This window comes from Lissotriton vulgaris, chromosome 3_1, assembly GCF_964263255.1.
Source record: "Lissotriton vulgaris chromosome 3_1, aLisVul1.2, whole genome shotgun sequence".
In the NCBI taxonomy this organism is placed as follows: Eukaryota; Metazoa; Chordata; class Amphibia; order Caudata; family Salamandridae; genus Lissotriton; species Lissotriton vulgaris.
Genome location: NC_141689.1, coordinates 1,768,146,306 through 1,768,166,974, shown reverse-complemented (window position 1 = coordinate 1,768,166,974; position 20,669 = coordinate 1,768,146,306). Strand labels below are relative to the sequence as shown.

Here is a 20,669-nt window from a genome sequence, read left to right as displayed (position 1 = left end):
TTTTGTGAACACTCAAGGGGCACTGATGAGGCTGAAGGAGAGCACAGCAAAGTGAAAATGTTCCTGGCCTACCTTGAGCCACAGGTAACGTCTGCTGCATTTCAGGATGGGTTAAGAAAATACCCCTACAGGTCCAGGGCCACCTTCCAGTCACCCAGACCCAGGTCAGAGAGACACTGGGCTAGTGTGAGCATTTTGAATTTGTCCCTCTGTAGGAAGGTAATCAGGTGGGCAAAGAGCCAAGATGGAGCAACGCCTTCAATACTTCTTCGATACAAAGAAATAGCAAGAGTAGCAACCTTATTAAGTACTTTCAAGAGAAACTGTGACGCAAGATTTGTATCTTTTTCAATCAAATAATGTGCCCAAGATCCTAAACTCAATTGGTGCAGGTTGTGGTGCAGTCTGGGTTATGGAAATCACAGATGATTTGGAAGAGTTCTTTGGTTGGACATGTTGTGTCCCACGTTTGATATGATTAGTGAGATCTCTTTCTTGATTGCTGCTCTGTAGATTCTGTACTTTCGCTGAAAATAGTTTTTAACTTTGTGGGGTTTCTCCATTGTCTTTTGAGATTTTAGTTTATGTTTTCCATAGTTAAACATCTAAGTTGAACCAGCCAGTTTATTGTGTACCTCTCTCAACCTCAATTGGATATTCATCTGGTTAGGGTTCTTTAAGCCCCTGTGTTTTGGATGTACCCAGGATACTGTTGAGGAAAAGGAAACAGTAAGATCTCACATGCCTCCCTGCGGACTATAAATATTTACATGGGAGGCGGTTGTTATACCACAGACCTGCTAGGTGGCTTACAGGGAATAAGAGGGGCCTACCCTGTTTTGCATCTTCCAATTCAGTATACTGAACAACGTGGCATGACAGCCACTCATAGGGAGTTTGTGCAAGAGCTAAGCATATATGCATGCGTTTGAGGGTACTGGAACAACGGACGGACGACTACTTGGGTCTTATCACAGTAGCCATTAAGATGTTTTTCTCATGCTTCATGATCCATTTTACGGGAAGACTTTAATATCGCGTTTATAAAGGAACTCAGTTTTGAAGTATAGTTTCTGAGAACCTCTACTGTGGCACTAACAACTAATCTGCAGCATCACATATATCTGCAGTATACTTTGTCATACAAACTCATGCTGTATTTCAAAAACCCCACAACATAGGCCTTTCCTTGAATCTAGCTGGCTTGGCTATCAAATTTAGACCGTTTTCCATAGCTTTTCCGCTTGTAATGCTTATTTTGGGTTCCACAATTTACGAATATTAGGAGTTGCCAATTGGATCATTTTTTCAGGCCTATACACCTTCAACCTTGAGCACTAACAAGGAATCCACATTACTCGGTGACTGTAGAGCAACGACCGAAGTATCCTGCCGGGTTCATCTACTACTTAAGCAATCCTTGAGGAAGTCACGGTGGTGACGAAACGCGTGTTGGCTGTTTCTGTGCTACCAAGTCAAAGAACTGAAACCTCACCTATACTAGAAGGAGTTGTATAATTTTTGGCAAATGCCAAGATTGTTTGAAATACTTTTCTTGTGTCTTTGGTGTAATAAATCACAATGTAATCATTTGTTTCTATTTGGTTTACTAAAATCCCTAATTGAAAAGTTTTCTCTCCTTTTCAAATGGTGCTTGTCTTGCTAGTTTAAATTCATCTACCAATTGTATCTACATTATTTAAGAGTGCCAGGGTTCAGTCTTTCTTGCACCACACAGTTGGACTGGCCGATAGGGCAGGAGAGAGGGGATGATTCATCACAGTGGGAGAAGGACTTAGGGGCATATTACCAACAACTAGCGATAATTATCGCTATGTTGGCTTAGCGGGAATATTCCTATCGCCGCCCTTCACCTGTTTTTATCGCTGAGATACCTTGCTATTATCAAGGTTTACCTCCGAAGCGATAAAAAACGGGCAAAATGCATGAATATCGCGGTCAATACAGCGATATTCAGGCATTACCGTGACAATGCTCTTAGCCATGTTATCCACCTCTCATTGGATAACATGGCTAAGAACTGGTCAGGGCAGGCGTTAGCTTTTGGAGATATTCGCGCTTGCGCGAATATTTCCAAAACTACGCCTGTGTTGATCATAGGTGATAGCGATTGCAGCGACTGTTTTCAGTCGCTGACATTTTGGCACGCCCACTTTGCATGTCATTAGCGATAGTTATCGCTGACATGCAAAGCAGGCCCCAAAATGCCCGCTAACGCCTACAAGCTGTCGCTAACTGGTGTTAGCGACAGCTTGGTAATAGGGCGATAAAATTATCGCCGCTTTAGCGGGAAAAAGTCCCAAAACCGCTCTCAGAAAATGAAGTGCCACCTCCTTAGGAGACTGAGAATTCAGAAAAAAACACAGGAAGAATCACTTCCTGCTAAAGATGGAACACTGACTCAATCAATCAATCAGGGATTTGTGAAGCGTGCTACTCACCCGTGAAAGTCTCAGGGCGTGGGGGTGCAGCTCCGGGTCAGCCAAAGAGCCAGGTCTTGAGGCTCTTCCTGATGGTGTGCAGAGTGACGGAGTTGACTGAGAGCTTATTCCAGGCCTTTGACACAACGTAGGAGAAGGCTCTTCCACCCGCTCGGGTTCTGCGAATGCATGTGGTTTCTGCTAGGGTGAGGTTGGCGGAGCAAAGGTTTCTTTTGGGTACGTAGAAGGAGACTCTTTTCTTGAGGTATTTGGGTCTGGTGTTGTGATGAGATTTTTAGGCATGGGTGAGTAGCTTGAAGGTTTCTCTCTTCTCGACAGGGAGCCAGTGGAGGTCTCACAGGTGTTGGGTGATGTGCTCATGTTGTGGGATGCTAAGGACGAGTCCGGCCGCGGTGTTCTGGATGGTCTGGAGTTTGCGTAGTAAAGATTTGTTGATTCCAGCATAGAGGGGCGTTTCCGTAGTCCAGCCTGCTAGTTATGACAGTTTTTCTGGCTTTGGGGGGATCCACTTGAAGGCCTTGCGAAGGATGCGGAGGGTGTTGAAGCAGGTGGAGGTGAATTCGTTGATCTGCTGGATCATGGTGAGCGAGGAGTCGAGTATGATGCTGATGTTCTGGGCGTGGTCCGTTGCGGGTTGCCGAGGGCGGTAGACCACCAGGTGTTGGCCCAAGCTGAGGGGGTGGGCCCAAGAACGAGGACTTTTGTTTTCTCTGAGTTGAGCTTCAGACAGCTGCTGCTCATCCAGGCTGCAACGTCTTTCATTGCTTCCTGGAAGCTGAGTGGTGGCTTTGGGGTCCTTCGTGAGGGAGAGGATGAGCTGGGTGTCGTTGGCGTAGGATACTATGCTGAGTCCATGCTGTCTGACGATGGCGGCAAGGGGGGCCATGTAGATGTTGAAGAGTGTGAGACTCATTTAGGGACAAAACCAGGACCCAACCAAAGAACAATCCTGTCATCAAACACTTGAAAGAATAGAGATAGACAAGACAGAGAATCCAATTCTCCAAGGCGGCAAGCCGAAATAACGGCCACCAAAACGAACACTCCAGTGTCAGATGTTAATATAGTTACATTGAAGGGCACTAAAGATGTATACCTCACATTATAGGTCATCATGTGACATGTTTGGCGACACAACAAATAACATAAAGAAGAAATCCGTCCCTCCTGGAGTAAAACCCACACCATAAGCTTACAGGCAGTGTTGCTGGTGCAATGAGGGTTTGAAGGGACCCACTCTTTTGCAGTTCATGAAGAGCCATATAGGGAATTGGTTGACGAATGGCAGTGAGGCAGAGTCGTAAGTAGGGCTACCTTCTAACACAGATTCTTCACATGGGGGACCAAGCAGTTAATCATAGTGGGGAATGAGTCACATCAACTCATCTTGGAGGTGGCACAAAAGGGTTGCTGATGGGAAAAGAAAAGCCATGTCACCAATTTTCCGGTACAGGCCTTTGCTTTTAAATGAGTTAGCTCTACTGGCACTAAAACTACAAGTCCCGGAATTCATTGATTTGCTAAAGAAAAGCACAAAACAGGAAACATGGGTGCATATTAGCAAGGTCAGTATCGCCGCTTTAGCAGCACTTTTTGCCGCTAAAGCGGCGATATTTCTATCTCCCTATCAGCAAGCTGTCGCTAACAGCAGTTAGCGACAGCTTCCAGGCGATAGCGACCGGTTTGGGGCCCGCTTTGCATGTCAGAGATATTTATCGCTAATGACATGCAAAGTGGGCGTACCCAAACTGGTAGCGAGCTATCGCCTATTAGCAACGCAGGCGAAGCGAAAAAAAAGCCGCGCTAAGCACGATTATCGCTAGAAATTAACGCCTGCTTGAAACCTGACTTACCTGTATTTCCCAATCGGAGGTGGATTATCAGGCTAAGTCCACCATGGCGTTAATGCGTGAATATCGCTGGTTTTCCAGCGATAACCCGGCATTTCGCTGCTATCACTGGATATTTTATCACAGTGGAGATAAAAGTTGCTAATAGCATGTTTTTTCTGCTAAAATATCCAGCGATAGGCAGCGATAAAAAATAAACATGCTAAGCGTGTTTTGCGATAAATATTGCAAGTTCTTGCTAATATGCCCCATGGTTTCCTGGTATGAAGTAATCTGGCGCTAGATTCCTTCGTTCCCCGAGCAGCCCCACTTGACAGTGATGGGGAGAAGTTCTCTTCTTTTTCCTGAACTTCAGAGGGGCGACCCGCCATTTGTTATTAGGATCGCACACATCACCAGGGGCACCGCAGATTGATCCCGGAAGCTATGGCTGTTGATCTGCCCTGCTCCTACGCGCTTACACAGTGCCGAAGGGGGTTTACTGATTTCAAAGATATCACCGGAGCAGGAGACGGGCTGTTGGACGGCAACATTCAGGGACTGGAACATCGTGGATGAAGATTCGCCCTCCTGCTAAGACCCGCAGCAGCGCCAGTGGGAGCCTGCAGATCCACGAAACTCCCAGGAACCCCGCCGCTGCAGGTACTTCACCCTCCCCCTTCCCCAGGGCGCGAGCATCCAGGAGTCGGTGTTCGTGCCTGGATGGATCAGTTATTGGGATCGGCCCTAGATTCCGCTTGTGCATTTGGGCTGATAATTGAGTGTTGTGAAGCCTGGAGGTTGATAAGCGCTGATTTAACAAGCGCGCTTGGCGCATGACTCTTATGACTGTGCACCAGAGCGCCGATTTGGGGTATGGGGAATCAAACTGAGAATTGTCATTGATGGTCGGAGCGATGTGATAAGCACGGTTATATTAATAAACATGCTTTGGGCATGATTCACAGTATGTTGAGCACTAGAGCACCGAATTGTGGTATTGAGAACCAGGTTTTCTGCGGATGGGCAGCATAAGGCCCCCATTTTGTTTTGTCTTCCACTGTATACAACAGTTGTATTCCCCCCATCAAAATGGCAGACATAATGACCTAATTAGATATGGGTCTACCCTCCCCAGTCCAATTCAGGAGAATAGACATAGGACCTCGACCCACTAATCATTGCTAAACAGTAACAAAGGACCAACCACTACTATTCAACTCCATTGAAAGTGACAGAGGACTACACATAGTGAGGCACTTATCATTGAAAGAGCGATAGGACTACATCGCAGCTTATTACCATCACATGATAATCAAGTAGACATCTTGGAAGGACTACTTTACCTACTAATTATTCCAGTACAGACTCAGATTCAGCCTACAACTCAGCTACTAGGACCTAATATTAAGGGGTTATATCCTACAGGTCTCAAACTTGAACAACATTGAGGGCTTAAAAGCACTGTTTCTGTAAAAGAAAGGATAACCCACTTCAGGGGTAATGAAGATAAAACTACATCATTAGGGGCCCACCATTGGAATTGGTGAGATATTTCACCCCTAGTCTCAGTCATCGGTAACTAATAGGGCGACCAACTCATGCAACAGGATCTTATGTCCAATCTACGCAGAAGACAGCCATGATTCTAAACTGGTTACATACTTACAAGTCTGAGCTAGTCCCTACTATACAAGATCGGAGGCCAGTGTGCAAGTCCCCTCCCCCCTGCGATAGCTATATTGCTGAGAAATGTGGCTGATGTGGCAAGTAAGTGCAGAGTATAAGGATTACTGTGGCAGCGTCCGTACTGACCTGGATCCTGTAAGTGGGAATCTGATGAGAGAGACCAGAGTTTGTGTGGGTCTACGCTCCGGGCCCTTCAGCGGGAAACCACAAGGAAGTCTTGAGTACCGTACTGAGGGTCCTGGGCCGACTGGGGGCAACTGTGTTCTTCATGGGGGTGAGACCGACCTGGGCATCTCCGTTTGGCAGGCTACTTGGAGGACAGGGAGCCCCATGGGCATGAAACTGATCGCCATTAGGCTCCTTGAACACTCTGCGCAAGGTGCAAATCTCTGTTACTTCCTAGGACTGGGGCAATATCCGATTGGCCTGCTGATCCGGGAATACTGGATCACTGAAGGGGTAAGGCAGTCCCCTGCCTGACCCCAAGATGGCTGCAATAGTGGTCCCCTCCACGTTGTTGTACTTCCCTGGAACAAAAATTGGACATTGACAAGACCTTTAACCTATCCCTTGAGACGTCACAGAGAAATGAAGCAGGTTAGAGTCGCAAGGCTACAGGAATGACGAATCCGATTGAAAAGTTGTCCCGTTTGGCATATTGGAGTAGGCGCTCGGCCGCAAAATATCCTCAGACCTTGAAGTGCCGAAGCTGGGTTCTTGCCGCCGAGGTGCTCCTCGGGTGGTTGGTCACAGTCCCCGTTCCTGAGTGGGTCCGCATTCCGTATGTAGAAACCGCCTACAAGTCTGTTCGTTGGATCATTTGAATACTTACCTTTAAATTCTTTGGTTGCCGTCGTATTACCTCTCAGCCAAGAGGTGCGCGGAACTTTGAAAGTGGATTCTTGCCAGGAAACTTAGAAAAAAAGTGAATACGTTCATCCTAATTGTATGCTGTTTTTCGTCCCCCTCCCTTCCTCTGTGTGCCCTGACGAAGGTGTGGCCTTAGACCTGGCCTAGCACCGAAACACGCGTTGGCGCTTTGAGTCTGTCCTACTACATGGTCATCTAGTCTCCAATCTCCTGTCCGGAGACTTTTCAGGACGCAATATATGTGTAACATCTGGCAACTGAAGCATGATGTGTATGGGATGACTGAAGAATGTATGAGTATGTGTGAATCAATTGAGGTATTGGATGCTTGAAGAACGTGTGAGTTTTTTGTGAAGCTTGTTGAATGTATGTAGGGGTGTGTGGGATGTTATTAGAATAATTTTGTATGTACTATCACTGCTATGTTTTGTCAATTTGGCTCTGCTCTTTTGGGAAAAAATATATATTTATACTAAAGAAATGAAATAAACAATGAATATTTTTCTACAATGAGCTGATTCTGATTATGTTTGTTCTGTTTCTGGTCTCAGTGAGCTTAATACTGCAAACTCCATTATAGGACTCAAGTAGAGCCTTGATACATATCAAAAGGGGCAGACTGTTCTGTTCTTTGAATTAGTATTTGTTTCCCCTGCTAGTCTGCCCTATATTTTTGTTCTCAGGGGACCCCTCTTCTGCGTATTGGTCTTTAACCTATCCCCTAACCTGCTTACACATCAGGAATTGAACCTGCGGAACTTACCCCAGACTGTTGAGACCAAGCGATTTGGCTGATGCCTGGTGGAGCTACCAGATAGCTAAAAGAGGAGATTGGTTGTGGACTCCCCCCTGCTGCCCGCCTTCACCTACCCAGCCTGACCTTGGGCAGATTTTCCCCTCATCTCTACGCCCTATCTCCCTCCTACCCCTTTACCCTCTCCCCTTACCCTTCCTCGCTCCATCCACCTTGTCCCCTATGTTCTTTAAATGCTTTTCTTGATACTTATCTAACTTTTAACTGATTTAAATTGCAACATTATTGTTCCTCATGTAAAGTGCTTTGAATCCTCCGGGTCTAGGCAGCGCTATACAAAACTCATTAATGAAATATTTCCCATTTAGTACTCTTTCTCTCTTTGTCTACTTCCCTAGCTCCTATCCCCTCTACACTGAATCTCTCCCCTTGCCTGCTACTCTGCCCAGCCCCCTGTCCTTTGAGCCCTACGACTAAGTACTCCTTCTCCCCTTGTTGGGGAAGATCCAATATTTATACTCTGGAGTCTCAGCGAACCCGCTGAGAGAGTCCACTGCGCCAAGGGAGCCACTCACACTTGAGGTATGGTATGGCACCCCTTGCCAAAGCACTCCCTCTCCCCTTTTTGGGGAAGGATCCAGTATGTAGGCCTTGGAGTCTCAGAGACCCCTCTGAGAGAGTCCACTGCGTATAGGGAGCCTCTCGCAACAGAGATGGGGGAGTGATACCACTTCCCCTGGGATCACAGCTTACTGGACTTTGAAAGTTGCTTTGACTCGTCTACCAGTTTGTGTCCCTGTCACCCCTCCCCTCCTCTTCCCAGGCTGTGTCTCTCACCCTCCCCTCCTCTTTCCCGCCTTCTTTATCTGTCTACTTCCCCTGCTCCTACCCCCACTCCCCTGAATCTCTCCCCTTGCCTGCTTTTCCCCTTACGTATTTGTACTTATTCTTTATCCCAACCTTACAAGTAACTATGTTGCCATGCTCTAAGAACTGTGTAACATTTGTAACTATGTAACCTGTAACTATGATCTGATACTCATGTAAAGCGCTCTGATACCTCCGGGTCTAGCCAGCGCTATATAAAACCTTTAAAGTAAAATAAAATTTAAAAAAATCATGAGGCAAACCGCTGATGAAGGTGTGTTAGAGCATTTTTTTTTAAGGACATGGGTTGTTAAAGGTACCCATAACTTTTTATATTCTCTAAAAAAAAGCCAAAGTTTAAGGGAAGTTATTATTAGGTGAAAATGTTAGCTAGAAGATGTCATTTTTAAGGAACAAAACCACTGAAACTCACCAGTTATAGTTATCTCAAGGAACTATATAACCTGTGCCCTAGAATAACAGTAACTTGCACCACCACCATGCAGAGTGTCAATGTCATTTCAAATGTTTGAGTGGTTATCAGTGATGTCATAGATCATGTCATAGGTGATGTAAGAGGAGGGGGAGAAGGCGCAGATTATAGTTACTTTAGGGCACAAGTTAGAGTGTCATCTAAACGAAGACCACAAGACCCAGGACACATTGCAGTTTTCATTGAAAGCACGGAACTGGGAACAAAGTGAGAACTGGTAAGTGCAGCTAGTGCACAAAGAGGACAAACAAAGGGTCCAGCAATGCATAGAAATCACAGGCTGATTGGGCGTGAGCACAATAATACATTCTACCTCCTTCTGGTGACGTAATGCACCGTGCACGCGCTGGTTTCTTCCAGCTGTTACTGCTAATCGTGCTGGGAAGGTCAAAGCCGACACGACCAATCCTCGGACATTGTATTAAAGAGTGACAAATGGTGAACACGCTGAAAGAATGAAAGGCTTTTTCCCAGGCTTGCAACCCTTTGTGGGAGCTGTCTGATGTAGCACGGTGGAGCTGGCGCAGTCCATTCTCAAAGGCACTCCCGCCCCCTAGTGGCACCCTTTGCGAGCAGCCTGTACACCGCACTGCGACTTATGAATGGGCAGGCGGGGATTGTTTTGCTTCATTCAAACAAATAGTACGAAGAGGATAGTAGATCCATTCACTAGAACAGGTGAACGGTAATCCAGGAACAAGCAGGAAGGGAATCCGCCTCCAGAGACATTGTTTTCATCTGATGACCAGGGCACCGCCCTACGGCAGTTTCATTATTTTTAGGAAAAAGTGTGGGAGGTTAGCAAGAGCAATGATTTATATACAAAAAAAAGAAGTGTATGACGAGTGCATGTCAAACTAGGTCTGGGTATATACCCTTCAAAACACGCTCGCGCCAGCCCATTAACTGAATTGATACCATGTACGGCTATGCATTAATTACAAACGTTTCTCCAGTTCTAAAATCGCAAAAGTCAAGGCGCGACTGCCCGCATTTCACTCTGCTCTTTCAAGTGTTAGCAAACGGAATCCGCGAGCGTTTAACACTAAAAAAAATTGGGTATAGTAGCAATGTGTCCCTCAAACCACACACAACCCCCAAAAAAGAGAGAAGGGAAGAGCAAAGCAGTTTGCATGACTGGCAACATTCTTCACGACTGTCATTAAAATAATAACTATTTTGGAGATAAACCGTATTTTGTTTCGCTGGTATTGTTGGTGCATTCGAGGAGCAACACTTTAGCAAGAGAAAACTATGGCCCCATGGTATTTATAATGCTGACGTCCCAACAAAGGAAGAGATGGCATTCTAACAAGAATCAACCATGTGACATCCAACAATTAAGGGCCAGGTGTACGACCATTCCGTTTTGCGGTTCGCAAACTGCGATTTTTTGCAATTCACAAAACGGAATTTCTGAGACACATTTAGGAGTCCCAAATGACGTGCCTCAACAATATTTATCAGGCAGGTCGCAATTTGCGACCCATTCAGAATAGGCTACAATCACAGGCATAGTGGCCTGCTGGGGACAGCACACCACCAAGTCTGTGTTTGCTTTTTATATAAAGCAATGTTTTTTTCTCAAATGTAGCCCGTTTCCCTTAAAGGAAAACAGGATGTGTTTAAAAGGACAAAAATTAAAAGATTTCTTTTCATTTTACCGAAGCCTGCTCTTAAAAAATACTTTTGCTGTCAAACACAAAGGAGAATGGGTCCCCGGGGAACCCCTTCCCATTTGCGACTGGCTTACCATAATTTAAAATTGGTGGTAACTGCGATTGTTTTGCAACCGCATTTGCGGTTACAAAAATCATACATCCCTCTGCAACTCGCTGTTGGGAAGGGACACCGTCGGCACCTCCCTTCCTAATAGCGACTTGCAAACACTATTTTGTGAGTCTCTGATAGGTTACTGACTCGCAAATTAGGGTTTTTACATGCTACAACCCTTTTTAACTATCGCAAACAATCTGATTTTCTATTTGCTACTGCTAAAAATGGTTGTATATTTGGCCCTAACTGCACTACTGATTACTTCAAGTGTAAGAAATATTTATATGTATTATTCATTTAAAAAGTGTACACTTGTTGCAAATGGAAACAATAAAACGGAAGCACTAAACAAATACAGAAAAGAATGGGACAGAGAACCAGCATTGTGGATAAAATACACTTGCAGGACCAACCAAGCTCACTACTAATTTGTGTGAACAGATCACACAGGGCTTATTTTAAAACTTGGATTTTGGTACTTGTAACTATTAAATACGAAAATAAACCCCTTTGTGATAGGCCTGGCAAGACTGCAAGCACTACAATGCAATGAAAAACAGTAGAATGAGCAAGCTGCTCGCATTAAAAGGGAGAACTTGATATTTCTGTACGTCTAAATGAAATCAGTCTGATTTGTATACATAACATGAAGCAAGCAATGTGGTTTTTCATTCGCTGCAGAGTATGTTAGAGCTGGTTAGCTGAATTGGAGTTCTTTGAAGAAAGCAGACTTGATGTGTGAATCGGTGGGGGCTGCTTATCCGATCTTCAGGCTCTTACCCCTGGGCTGTCCTTCCCAAAACCCTTAGGTTGCTTATCCAAGCCCAAGGAGTGAGTGTGCATACCTCAAACCCCCTCCTAAAGTATGTACAGTGGATGAGCCAGCAGTCCCTGCATGTCTAATAAGACCCATAAACCTATTCAGAAAAGTGCATTATGGTTTACACTTTATTCAATACATTTCCCTGGAAGAACATAAAGAACGAATGAATGCATGTTTCTGCACATTGCAGTGGATGAAAAGTTCCATTTTTTTTCATTCGCTATTAATTTTACAATATGTGGTATTTGATTTAGTTCAGTCAGTGAACACTTAAATACTTGCAACATTTATACTTTAAAAATATGAAGTCATTGAAGACACTATGTAATACCAGAACCAATATATTAACCTTTTTGTGAAATTAAGTTAGAATTCATGCCACACGGATAAGGTTGTGCTGGTGTTTAAATCATTGTGGGGCTCTTTGAATGGTACTCAGTGGAAACCTTTCAAGTGCAATATTACCTAACATTGCATGACCAATGGCTAACCCTAATGCCTTTCTCGTGCTGTGAACCCTGCTATAGCTGACACCCGCCCTGCTACTCTGGTCTGAGCAATGACTGCAATAGGACTTCTGTGTTCAGAATATTTAGTATCCAGCCAGGGGAGTGAGTCTTGTGGCCCAATCACAGCACTGACACTGTAAGCCGATTACGCAAATCAACAAGACAACAAAACTGCAACTTAAAAATTAAAACGGCATATTGTAATTATATTTATGGAGTAATGAGGCTCATGTCTTGGTCTCCCAAACCAACACTGTTAGAATGAATCTGACAGTGGGAGAAGAATAGATTGGTGGGCCTGGTGGTCTGCTTTTGATGACAAGGCCACAGTTGTGCGACCGTGAAACTAAGGCAGTCCTGCCAAAAATGCTCAAATGAGCCCTGCTCCTTTTATTTCCTTGTGCTGTGTGTCACTTTCCATCCATCCATCTATTTGTTCTCTATCTTCATCTCTCTGTGTTCTCTTTTCCCTCTCACACTGCTTTCGCTCTACCTCCCCCCACTATCTCTCTCTCTTTCTCTTGAAGACTCTGGTGCCTGCGGCAGTTAACTTTCAAGATCTGGGTAAAAGTGACAAGTAACAGGAGCGGCCCCCTGGTAAAAAAAAACCCTGCATCCATGGTCCCCATCCCACTGGGGAAATGCCCAGTGAAGAAAGTGGCCTCTCCAACCCTGAACGGAAGGGCGGATTGACTTTATAACATGACATGACATAACATGTATTTGTAAAGAGCACACTCACCCCTCCCCCAAAGGGGCATACTGGCGCTGAATAACAGATGTTTATTGTTACCCAACTCAATGGTACTCATTTTTTGGACCTCAGAAAGGATAAAAGGCTGAGTGGCCCAACCAGGAATTGAACCTGTGACCATGAGGTCAAACACAGGCCCCTGCAGTGGACGTATTAGTCCACTAAGCCACCAGACCCGGCTTTATCACATGTAGGGATGCCCTGTTCAGGGCATAAGCAGACTGAGGCATGCCAAGTCACTGGACGCTGTGGGTAACTAGAGTAGCCGAACACCATATAGCTTCTTTCAACAAACTGCCTTCATAAGATAAATACCTAAACATGTACCATTGGTGTGATGACAGAAGGAAGGGCCCCGTGAACAATGTGCCCAAATGAGACAATGGGCACTAGAGTGGGTAGGTTGTTGTTATTTCTCCAATGTAGTACTTGGTGTCACTTTACAGTAGATTTAGAGAGTGGAATAACAGTAAGAGCTACAATCTGCCCAATAAAGTGTACTTGTATTTATACAGTTGTGCGGTGCAAAGGCTGCCTTTGAAGCAGAGGGCTGAATTATATCACTCCATTCACGTGATGGTAGTAGAAGAGGGTGAAAACGCCATGCGTTTGTCATGGTTTCTTTGCCTCCTTTATGGGAGATAAGAATTAGAGTAGAAACTTAACAGCATTTGAAAAAGACTGGGTTTTTGAACCGCTCTAAAGGAGCAGATACAACAATTTGAACATCAAGTTGCAGGCTTGTGACTTATAGGTTAATCAACCCATCAAACCAGTGGTGGGAACCATTTAATACCTTTATTTTGCCAGCCTTTTCTGGAAAGAGTACGGTTCGAGTGAATCCGTTATTAAGCATGGAACAGAAGGACATGGGTGTCCTTTCAAGAGATCTGTCGACACCCCGCAAAGACAGTCAATCTGTGAGGCCTAACGATGGCTGAATGGAACTGGTTTACATGAGGTGACAAACGCCCCTTTGAGAACAGACTCTCCACGTGAGGCTGCAAAGGTCTCTCCAGGTTCCTTTTAAAGGGCTTTCAGAACAGGGCTGTTATCAGGTAGGGGGTGGAGTAGGCCTCTGTCATATCCATTGTTTCAGGAACTTCCTTCCCCTAACCTACTTGAATGCTAATCGTACTTGAAAGCTAGCCCGGATATTGTTGGTGCTTAATCTGTTTACACGTTTCTCGAAGTCCGATACTGTAGATTTACAAATGGTAGTTCATGGCTCTGCTTTTAGGCGAAATAAAATGGCCAGTTTGTTAATAAAAGATGGCATAGGGATTTTCGATTTAAAAAAAGTGTTTTTGAAAATGCGGAAGTTCCGAATCGTTAAGTAAACACAAAATGTAGATTGTGTCTTGAAAAAGAATTGTTCTTGCAAAAGAAAGAAAACGTGTCTTGCGTTGACAATCATTTAAAACCAACAAAACTCAGCGAGGTTTGTGCCACGATTGAGAGTATTTCTGTACTGCAAATGACATTTTTACTGCGAAAGAAATCCTTGTATTTGCGGATATGAAAGTGATCGGCAGGGCCCAAAGTGCTCAGCTAAGTCATTGCGTGTGTCCTCATAATGGGTCTTTTTTAAAATCATTGAAATGGTGAACTCAAGGTAGCAAGAGCTATCTAAAAACATTATCTTAAAACGTGACATTTACAGGCAAAGATTCTTACCCACCTCTAAAATATAAAAACAACTAAATCAGTTTTCCTGCTTACATTTGAGTCAATAGTTAAAACATTTTTTGCATACCTTTACTTTTGCCCAGAACATTGAAATATGGAAAGCTGTGTTATTTGACTTCTTCATTCTGTGTGACCTCAATGTGGGAATTCCCTACTGCATTAGGATGATGTTCTAATTTGATTTTTTTTTTACCTATGTGTAAACCCCCGAGACAGTGGGCGCAATTGCTGCAAGGCCCATCGTATAATGTGATATGTTAGTGCGCGCGATTATCCCACTCGCTGTTTGCCTTGCCTCGTAGAAGGGATTCCTCTGAAACATTGGCAGCTGTTTAACAACAAAAAAAACGTTGTCAGTGGGGGAGGGGAGTCGTACGATGTGGCTGGGCAGCGAGGATGCGGCTGCGACCTGCACCGGATGCCAGGCTTGCATACAATCCGCAGGTGTAAAGCCGCAGGCCGCCGCTGCTGCAGTGACCTCTGCGGGCTGCGTGCGGCGCGTGCTTCCTTACTGCGCGTGCGCGCGCTCTCGGCTGGCACGCCAGCTGCAGGCTGGCTGTGGCCCCGCCCATCTCCTTGCCTCTGCCAGAAGCGGATGTGAGGCGGGAAGCGGCCTCTTCCTTCTTGCCTCCCCTCTTCAGCCCCCCCGGGCAGCGCGCGCTTCTCAAGCTCCAGCTGCAATAAACAAGCCTGGCCGGCGCCCCGCACGCGCGCTCCCTTTTTCTCTCCCTGCCCAGCGGCGGCCGCGCGCGCCCTGACCCTCCTCTCACTGTTCAGCCAATCAGCGGTGGCTGCTGCAGCGAACGCCACGCCTACCTTTTTGCTCCCCCTCGGTCTATCCTTGGCCCCCATCTTGGATAACCAATAGGAAGGCTTGGATGGAACAAATCTCCAGCGTCAGCGCCCCCATTCATGCAGTGCGGAGAGAGCGCGCGCCGTGGAGGAGACTAGCAGCGGAGACAGCAAACGTGAACAGCAGCCCGGAGCGCGAGCCATAACACGACTCGGAGCCGCCCGCAACACGATAGCGCGAGGCAGTCACACTCGTAGCGGCAGGAGCCGGCCGCCTGGAGAACCCTTGTATTTGTTTTGCTCAGGCCTTGGGGTCCTCTGTTCTGCAGCCGTACCCAGCCATGGCGCACGGGCCCGGAGCCTGAAGCGTGCGAGAGCGCCGGGCTCCGCTTTGGATTTGCATGGGGTGAATGATCGCACAGAGGTGAGTAGGGCCCATGCAGCCGAGGTGCCGTCACACAGGAATGTTTAGCCCTTCATATACCCGCGCCACACGTGCTGAGCAGGTGCGACTCAGTCGTGGGAAAGAAAGGTCACTCCGGCTGCCTGAGGAGGCCGGAGAGCCCAGCCCGGAGACAGGTGTGCTGCAGAGCTGTGCAAGTTTTGTGCTGCAACAAACGAGATGAACTGCGTGCCGACCCTGTGGGAGAACGGGGGGCACAGTGTCCAGGGAGATTGCCCTTTCCCAAAGGGCTAGGCAGCTTTCTCTGTGCAGGGGGTGCATGCACTGCGAGGAAGGCGGGGCAGTCTGTATCTGGCATGGCAGAGATCGATGCCGTATCTAGTTCTGTGCGCTGTCTTGCTCTGCAGTGATCAGATGCCTTGTTGCTGCGTGTGGTGTGACCGAGCTGGGTTCAAACGCCGCTCACCTAGAACTGCGTAAAGTTTTTTTGAGGTACCTTTTCATGGTGTTGATAAGATGAGCCCTGCAGCCACACTTGTTGAATTTTACGTGTGCAGTGTATGTATCCTCTCTAGGGGCCGCTGTGAGAGGCAATGGGCCCCTTTTTTTTATTAGCCTTGTGTGTGGGGGGGTGGCACTCGTTGGTCCACTAAAACTGCATATTTAACATCTTCATAAAAAATGCATGTTGATTTCCTTTCATTGAGCGGTATCTTTGGGGCTGCTGCATGTTGCTTTCTGCAGTTGCACAGTTAAGTAGGCTGATGCCATTATGGTTGAGGGGCTGCTTGCATTTAAACGAAATTAGGTTTTGAGGGCTCCCACGATGCATAGGATGCACTGCTCGCCTTGGTTCTGCGAGTGAAGTGTTTGCTACATCCCTAGATAACCCTTTTATGCATATGACAAGCTGTGTACGCCACTAGAAACAACACGTATGCTTACGATGTGCCTACTATCCCTATTACCAGAGTCGGTCTGCACACATGGTTTCTCCACACATTTATGCAGACGCAATGCGCTCGGCCCATTGCTGCAGCTGTTATGCGAATGACGTGTACCCGAAGACTCGACTCTTGCAGCTCTTATACTCATGCGGGGCTCCTGTGCCCCTAGTCACAGCTGCTCTGCCCCTTCAATCCATCTATATCCAGCCTTTACCGCACAAGTGCTCTTGCCGCCTTCTATGCACTTGAATTTCCCATTACCAATCTAGCCACAAGGTTCACTAGGTGTTCATATCTCTTGGGCACATACATGCTTAGTGCGCCTATGGGTGCAGTGCCGATATGCATGCACTGTGATCATGTCACCCGTGCCATCGGATAGAGCTCGTGGGCTAGTTGCATCACCTGGGCACATGAAGTGCATTCTGCACCCTTGTCCACAGCTCCTGTTCTCATTTGCGATCTTTGATTGCTTTCTTCTCCCCCACCTTGCGCCCTTCTCTGGCCCGTGTATATTCAGATTAGTCTCGTAGCTGTCAGTACAGGAAAGCAAATGTTTGTTTTGTCAGCACACTTGTGTAATCGCAAACTCGTGCCCTTTCCCCCCACACACCCACCCCTACGCAGGACCGTCGCGTAGCAAAAGTGCACATGGCAGTGCTAGAAGGAGACGAGGGGGCAGAGTTCCTGGGGCTTCCCTCTGCTTTAGTGGGCGAAGTTAGAAATGCCCACCGGGCAGCTTTGTGGTGGAAGCCGTGTAACTTAGGACGTGTCCTATCCTGCAGCGTCGTGCTGCCTGCTTCCTTCGCAGCCTTGATTATTTTGTGAACCGGGGCTATTCTGCTGTCAGTCTATGCTCGGCCTAGATACTTGAAAGCCCCTGGCATCCAGTGGCTAAGATGGGGCCCTGAGTTCGAATCTAGGCTTCGTCTGTGCATAATTACGTAGTGCTGTTTCTAGATGGTGTGATGGCATTCAAAGGACAGCCTCGTGTATTCTATTGCTATTTACATTTTTTATCTACTCCTCGCGAGCCATAAACGCTTAATGTGTGGTCTGATTAATCTTTCAAGTTGAAGGTTTGCAACAGATGTCTGTGCACACGTTACTTGTTAGCGTAGTATGTATGTGCAAGTATACCCTCTCACCTGAAAGTAAACCTGCCTTGTAACTGAATGCTTGTCAACACGTTGTACCATAAGCTTTTTGTGACCGTTCCCAACTCCACTTTAATGTATGGGACATTGTCTCTTTTCCGATTTGTGTTTTGTAAGTAGCACACAGAAGTGTATTCTTTCTGGCGTACTGCACACTCACGTGTCTCCTTCACCTGCACCCACATAGGATTTAATCACGTGGCAAATGTACATTTTAAAGTTTGTCTCAAGTTTTTCTAAGCCTCCATGGCCTCACCTGTTTTTCTCTATCTCCCTACAGCATTTCAGATGCATGCCAGGTTCCCGTTGAATGCCAGAAGTCGAGATCACTACAGATGGAGCTCCAAAGTCAACATGGCAGTGGCAGTTCATTAGTTGTGATCCAGCAGCCCGCCCTAGACAGCCGGCAGAGGGTGGATTATGAGAGGGAGATCCCACCGGCAGCCATCTTGTCGCTGGGCCAGATCAAAGCCCTGCGAGGAAGCAACGAGTACACGGAAGGCCCATCCATGGTGAAAAAGACGGGCCCGCAGACTGTGCCCAGGCAGGAGAAACACGAGAGGACTCATGAGATTATACCGATTAATGTGAATAACAACTACGAGCAGAGGGCCAATCAGGTGGTGGCGCAGGCCCGGCCTCCCGTGCTGAGCAGGTCCACCAGTACGGGCAGTGCGGCCAGTTCTGGGAGCAACAGCAGTGCCTCTTCGGAGCAGGGGCTGCTGGGACGGTCGCCCCAGTCCAGGCCTGGCTCTGGCCACAGGTCAGACAAGACAGTGAGGACCCAACCCAAGACTTTGTCCCTGGTCGTGGATGACCCGAAGAGCGCTTACAAGGAGGAGGACATGACCCAGCACAGGTTCATCTGTGAACAGTGTGGGAAGTGCAAGTGTGGGGAGTGCACTGCCCCGCGGGCCCTGCCCTCCTGCCTGGCCTGCAACCGCCAGTGCCTGTGTTCAGCTGAGACCATGGTGGAGTACAGCACGTGCATGTGCCTGGTCAAGGGCGCCTTCTACCACTGCTCCAACGACGACGAGGGGGACTCGTGTGCGGACAACCCTTGCTCCTGCTCCCAGGCCCACTGCTTCTCCAGATACTTTTGCATGGGAGCCATGTCCTTGTTGTTGCCTTGTTTGCTGTGTTACCCTCCTGCCAAGGGATGCCTTAAACTGTGCCGGGCATGCTATGACAGGGTCAATCGTCCTGGTTGCCGGTGTAAAAACTCAAACACAGTCTATTGCAAACTGGAGAGTTGCCAACCAAGGGGTGAAAGCAAACCGTCGTGATTTGATTTTTTTGGGGGGTGCTGACACTCCCTTGAATACTGTTGCTTGCTGGGTGCCAGTTCTGTAGACCACTTTCTCCAACATCTGCTCAATGGCCTCCTTAGCCACCCTGGTCCAATAAAACCCTGGAATGTTGTCCTTCGGTATGGCTAGCCCTGGGTAAGTGTGGACCTAGATGGTGCTTCCAAGTGTCTGCAGTGGGACCTGTGGAAACCTTACACACCTGCCTGTGGAAAGAATGGGCGAGGGTGTGCCAGCTGCCTAGGAGGTGGTAACACGTCTCTGCTTTGGATCCCTACAACGTAAAGCACCTGGAATTGATGACACTTTGAAACCAATCATCTAATGTGTAGTTAAAGTTGTCTGGTTAATCCTAAAATATTTGAATGCATACCAACTTTTTCACCATCATCCAGAGTTTGTTGATCCAGACTAGATGTGTTCTCATGGGAGAGCAAACTTAACGCCGCCTGCATTATGGCCAACATGGTTGCCATAGTTAATGGGCAGCTGCTCTAGTGTAGCTCCTTCCTTGTGTCCCTGTCAATCTGGGGTGCCTTGTGCTTTTGAACTCTGTCACTCTAAGATGTTTCTCTGTCTAGATCTTCACATTGGAGACAATATGGCTGCGTTTCCCTTTTCTGTAAACTCTGAAGGACCGTCTACCTTTGCACGTGTTCGTGTTTTATTTTCCCATCTATATCCCTTTCTTCCTTACAGTTGTGTTCTCTGTGTGCCTGGGTTATCTCTAGGTGCAAGGGAAGTCGCTCCCCTCCAACCTACACTCCCGTAATGTCATTACATTCTTTCTTTACGATTTTCCGCAAACTTTTTCCTCTTAAACATTTTTGAATTTCAGACTCACCCTCCACTCCCCTTACTATACCCTTCTCTTCTGTGCGTTAAATTGCCTTAGCCACGCCATGTGGCGTTTTTTGTATATTGTATGTATAAATCACAAAGTTGAATTCCGACTATTTTTATGACAAAGTCTGTTAAAGCTTTTTTTATTGTAAAGAATATTTATTATGTGAATCTCTATTATTTTATGATATTTATTGCGAAAGACAGTTGACTTTACTCGTGTCTGACTATAACAAAATATCAATACTTAACAAAATAAGGGTGACAAAAGAAAAGTACATATGTTAACTATAATGCAGAAAATATATTAATTAATGAATATCTGTCTGTTCTGGTTACTTCCCGTTTCCTTGTGGGCTTTTCTGAAGCCGGCTGTGTATGGACGTGATACTGAAATGAGACAGTATGATTGTGGGACTGTTTAAGATGATAAAACAGAAGCAACCCCACCCTGTCCTTGGTGTGGCGCATCATAATAGTACTTTGTTTGATTTAATGTGGTTGACATATTAATATCCTGTAATGGTATGCGGCTGGATTTTCTTTCGCCACTAATTGAGTTGGGCCTTCATTTTACTTACATTATACATTTTTTTACACTCGTGTCCCAAAAATCTGGTATTTTCCATTTCCTTAAAAAAACTCCCATTAGTGGATTGTCTTCTCTGTTCTGCATTTCCTCTCCGGTCACTAAAGGTCGTCTTG

The 20,669-nt window shown here is 46.4% G+C and overlaps 1 protein-coding gene across 1 annotated transcript; it reads left to right on the top strand.

The window, feature by feature from the left end:
• Positions 1-15,423: 15,423 nt before the first annotated feature.
• On the top strand, positions 15,424-20,283 carry SPRY1 (sprouty RTK signaling antagonist 1). Its single transcript, XM_086962188.1, has 2 exons — positions 15,424-15,731; positions 18,095-20,283. Exons 1-2 carry the CDS (start codon positions 15,718-15,720, stop codon positions 19,098-19,100), a joined length of 1,020 nt encoding a protein of 339 aa, XP_086818314.1. The 5' UTR covers positions 15,424-15,717; the 3' UTR covers positions 19,101-20,283.
• Positions 20,284-20,669: the final 386 nt, after the last annotated feature.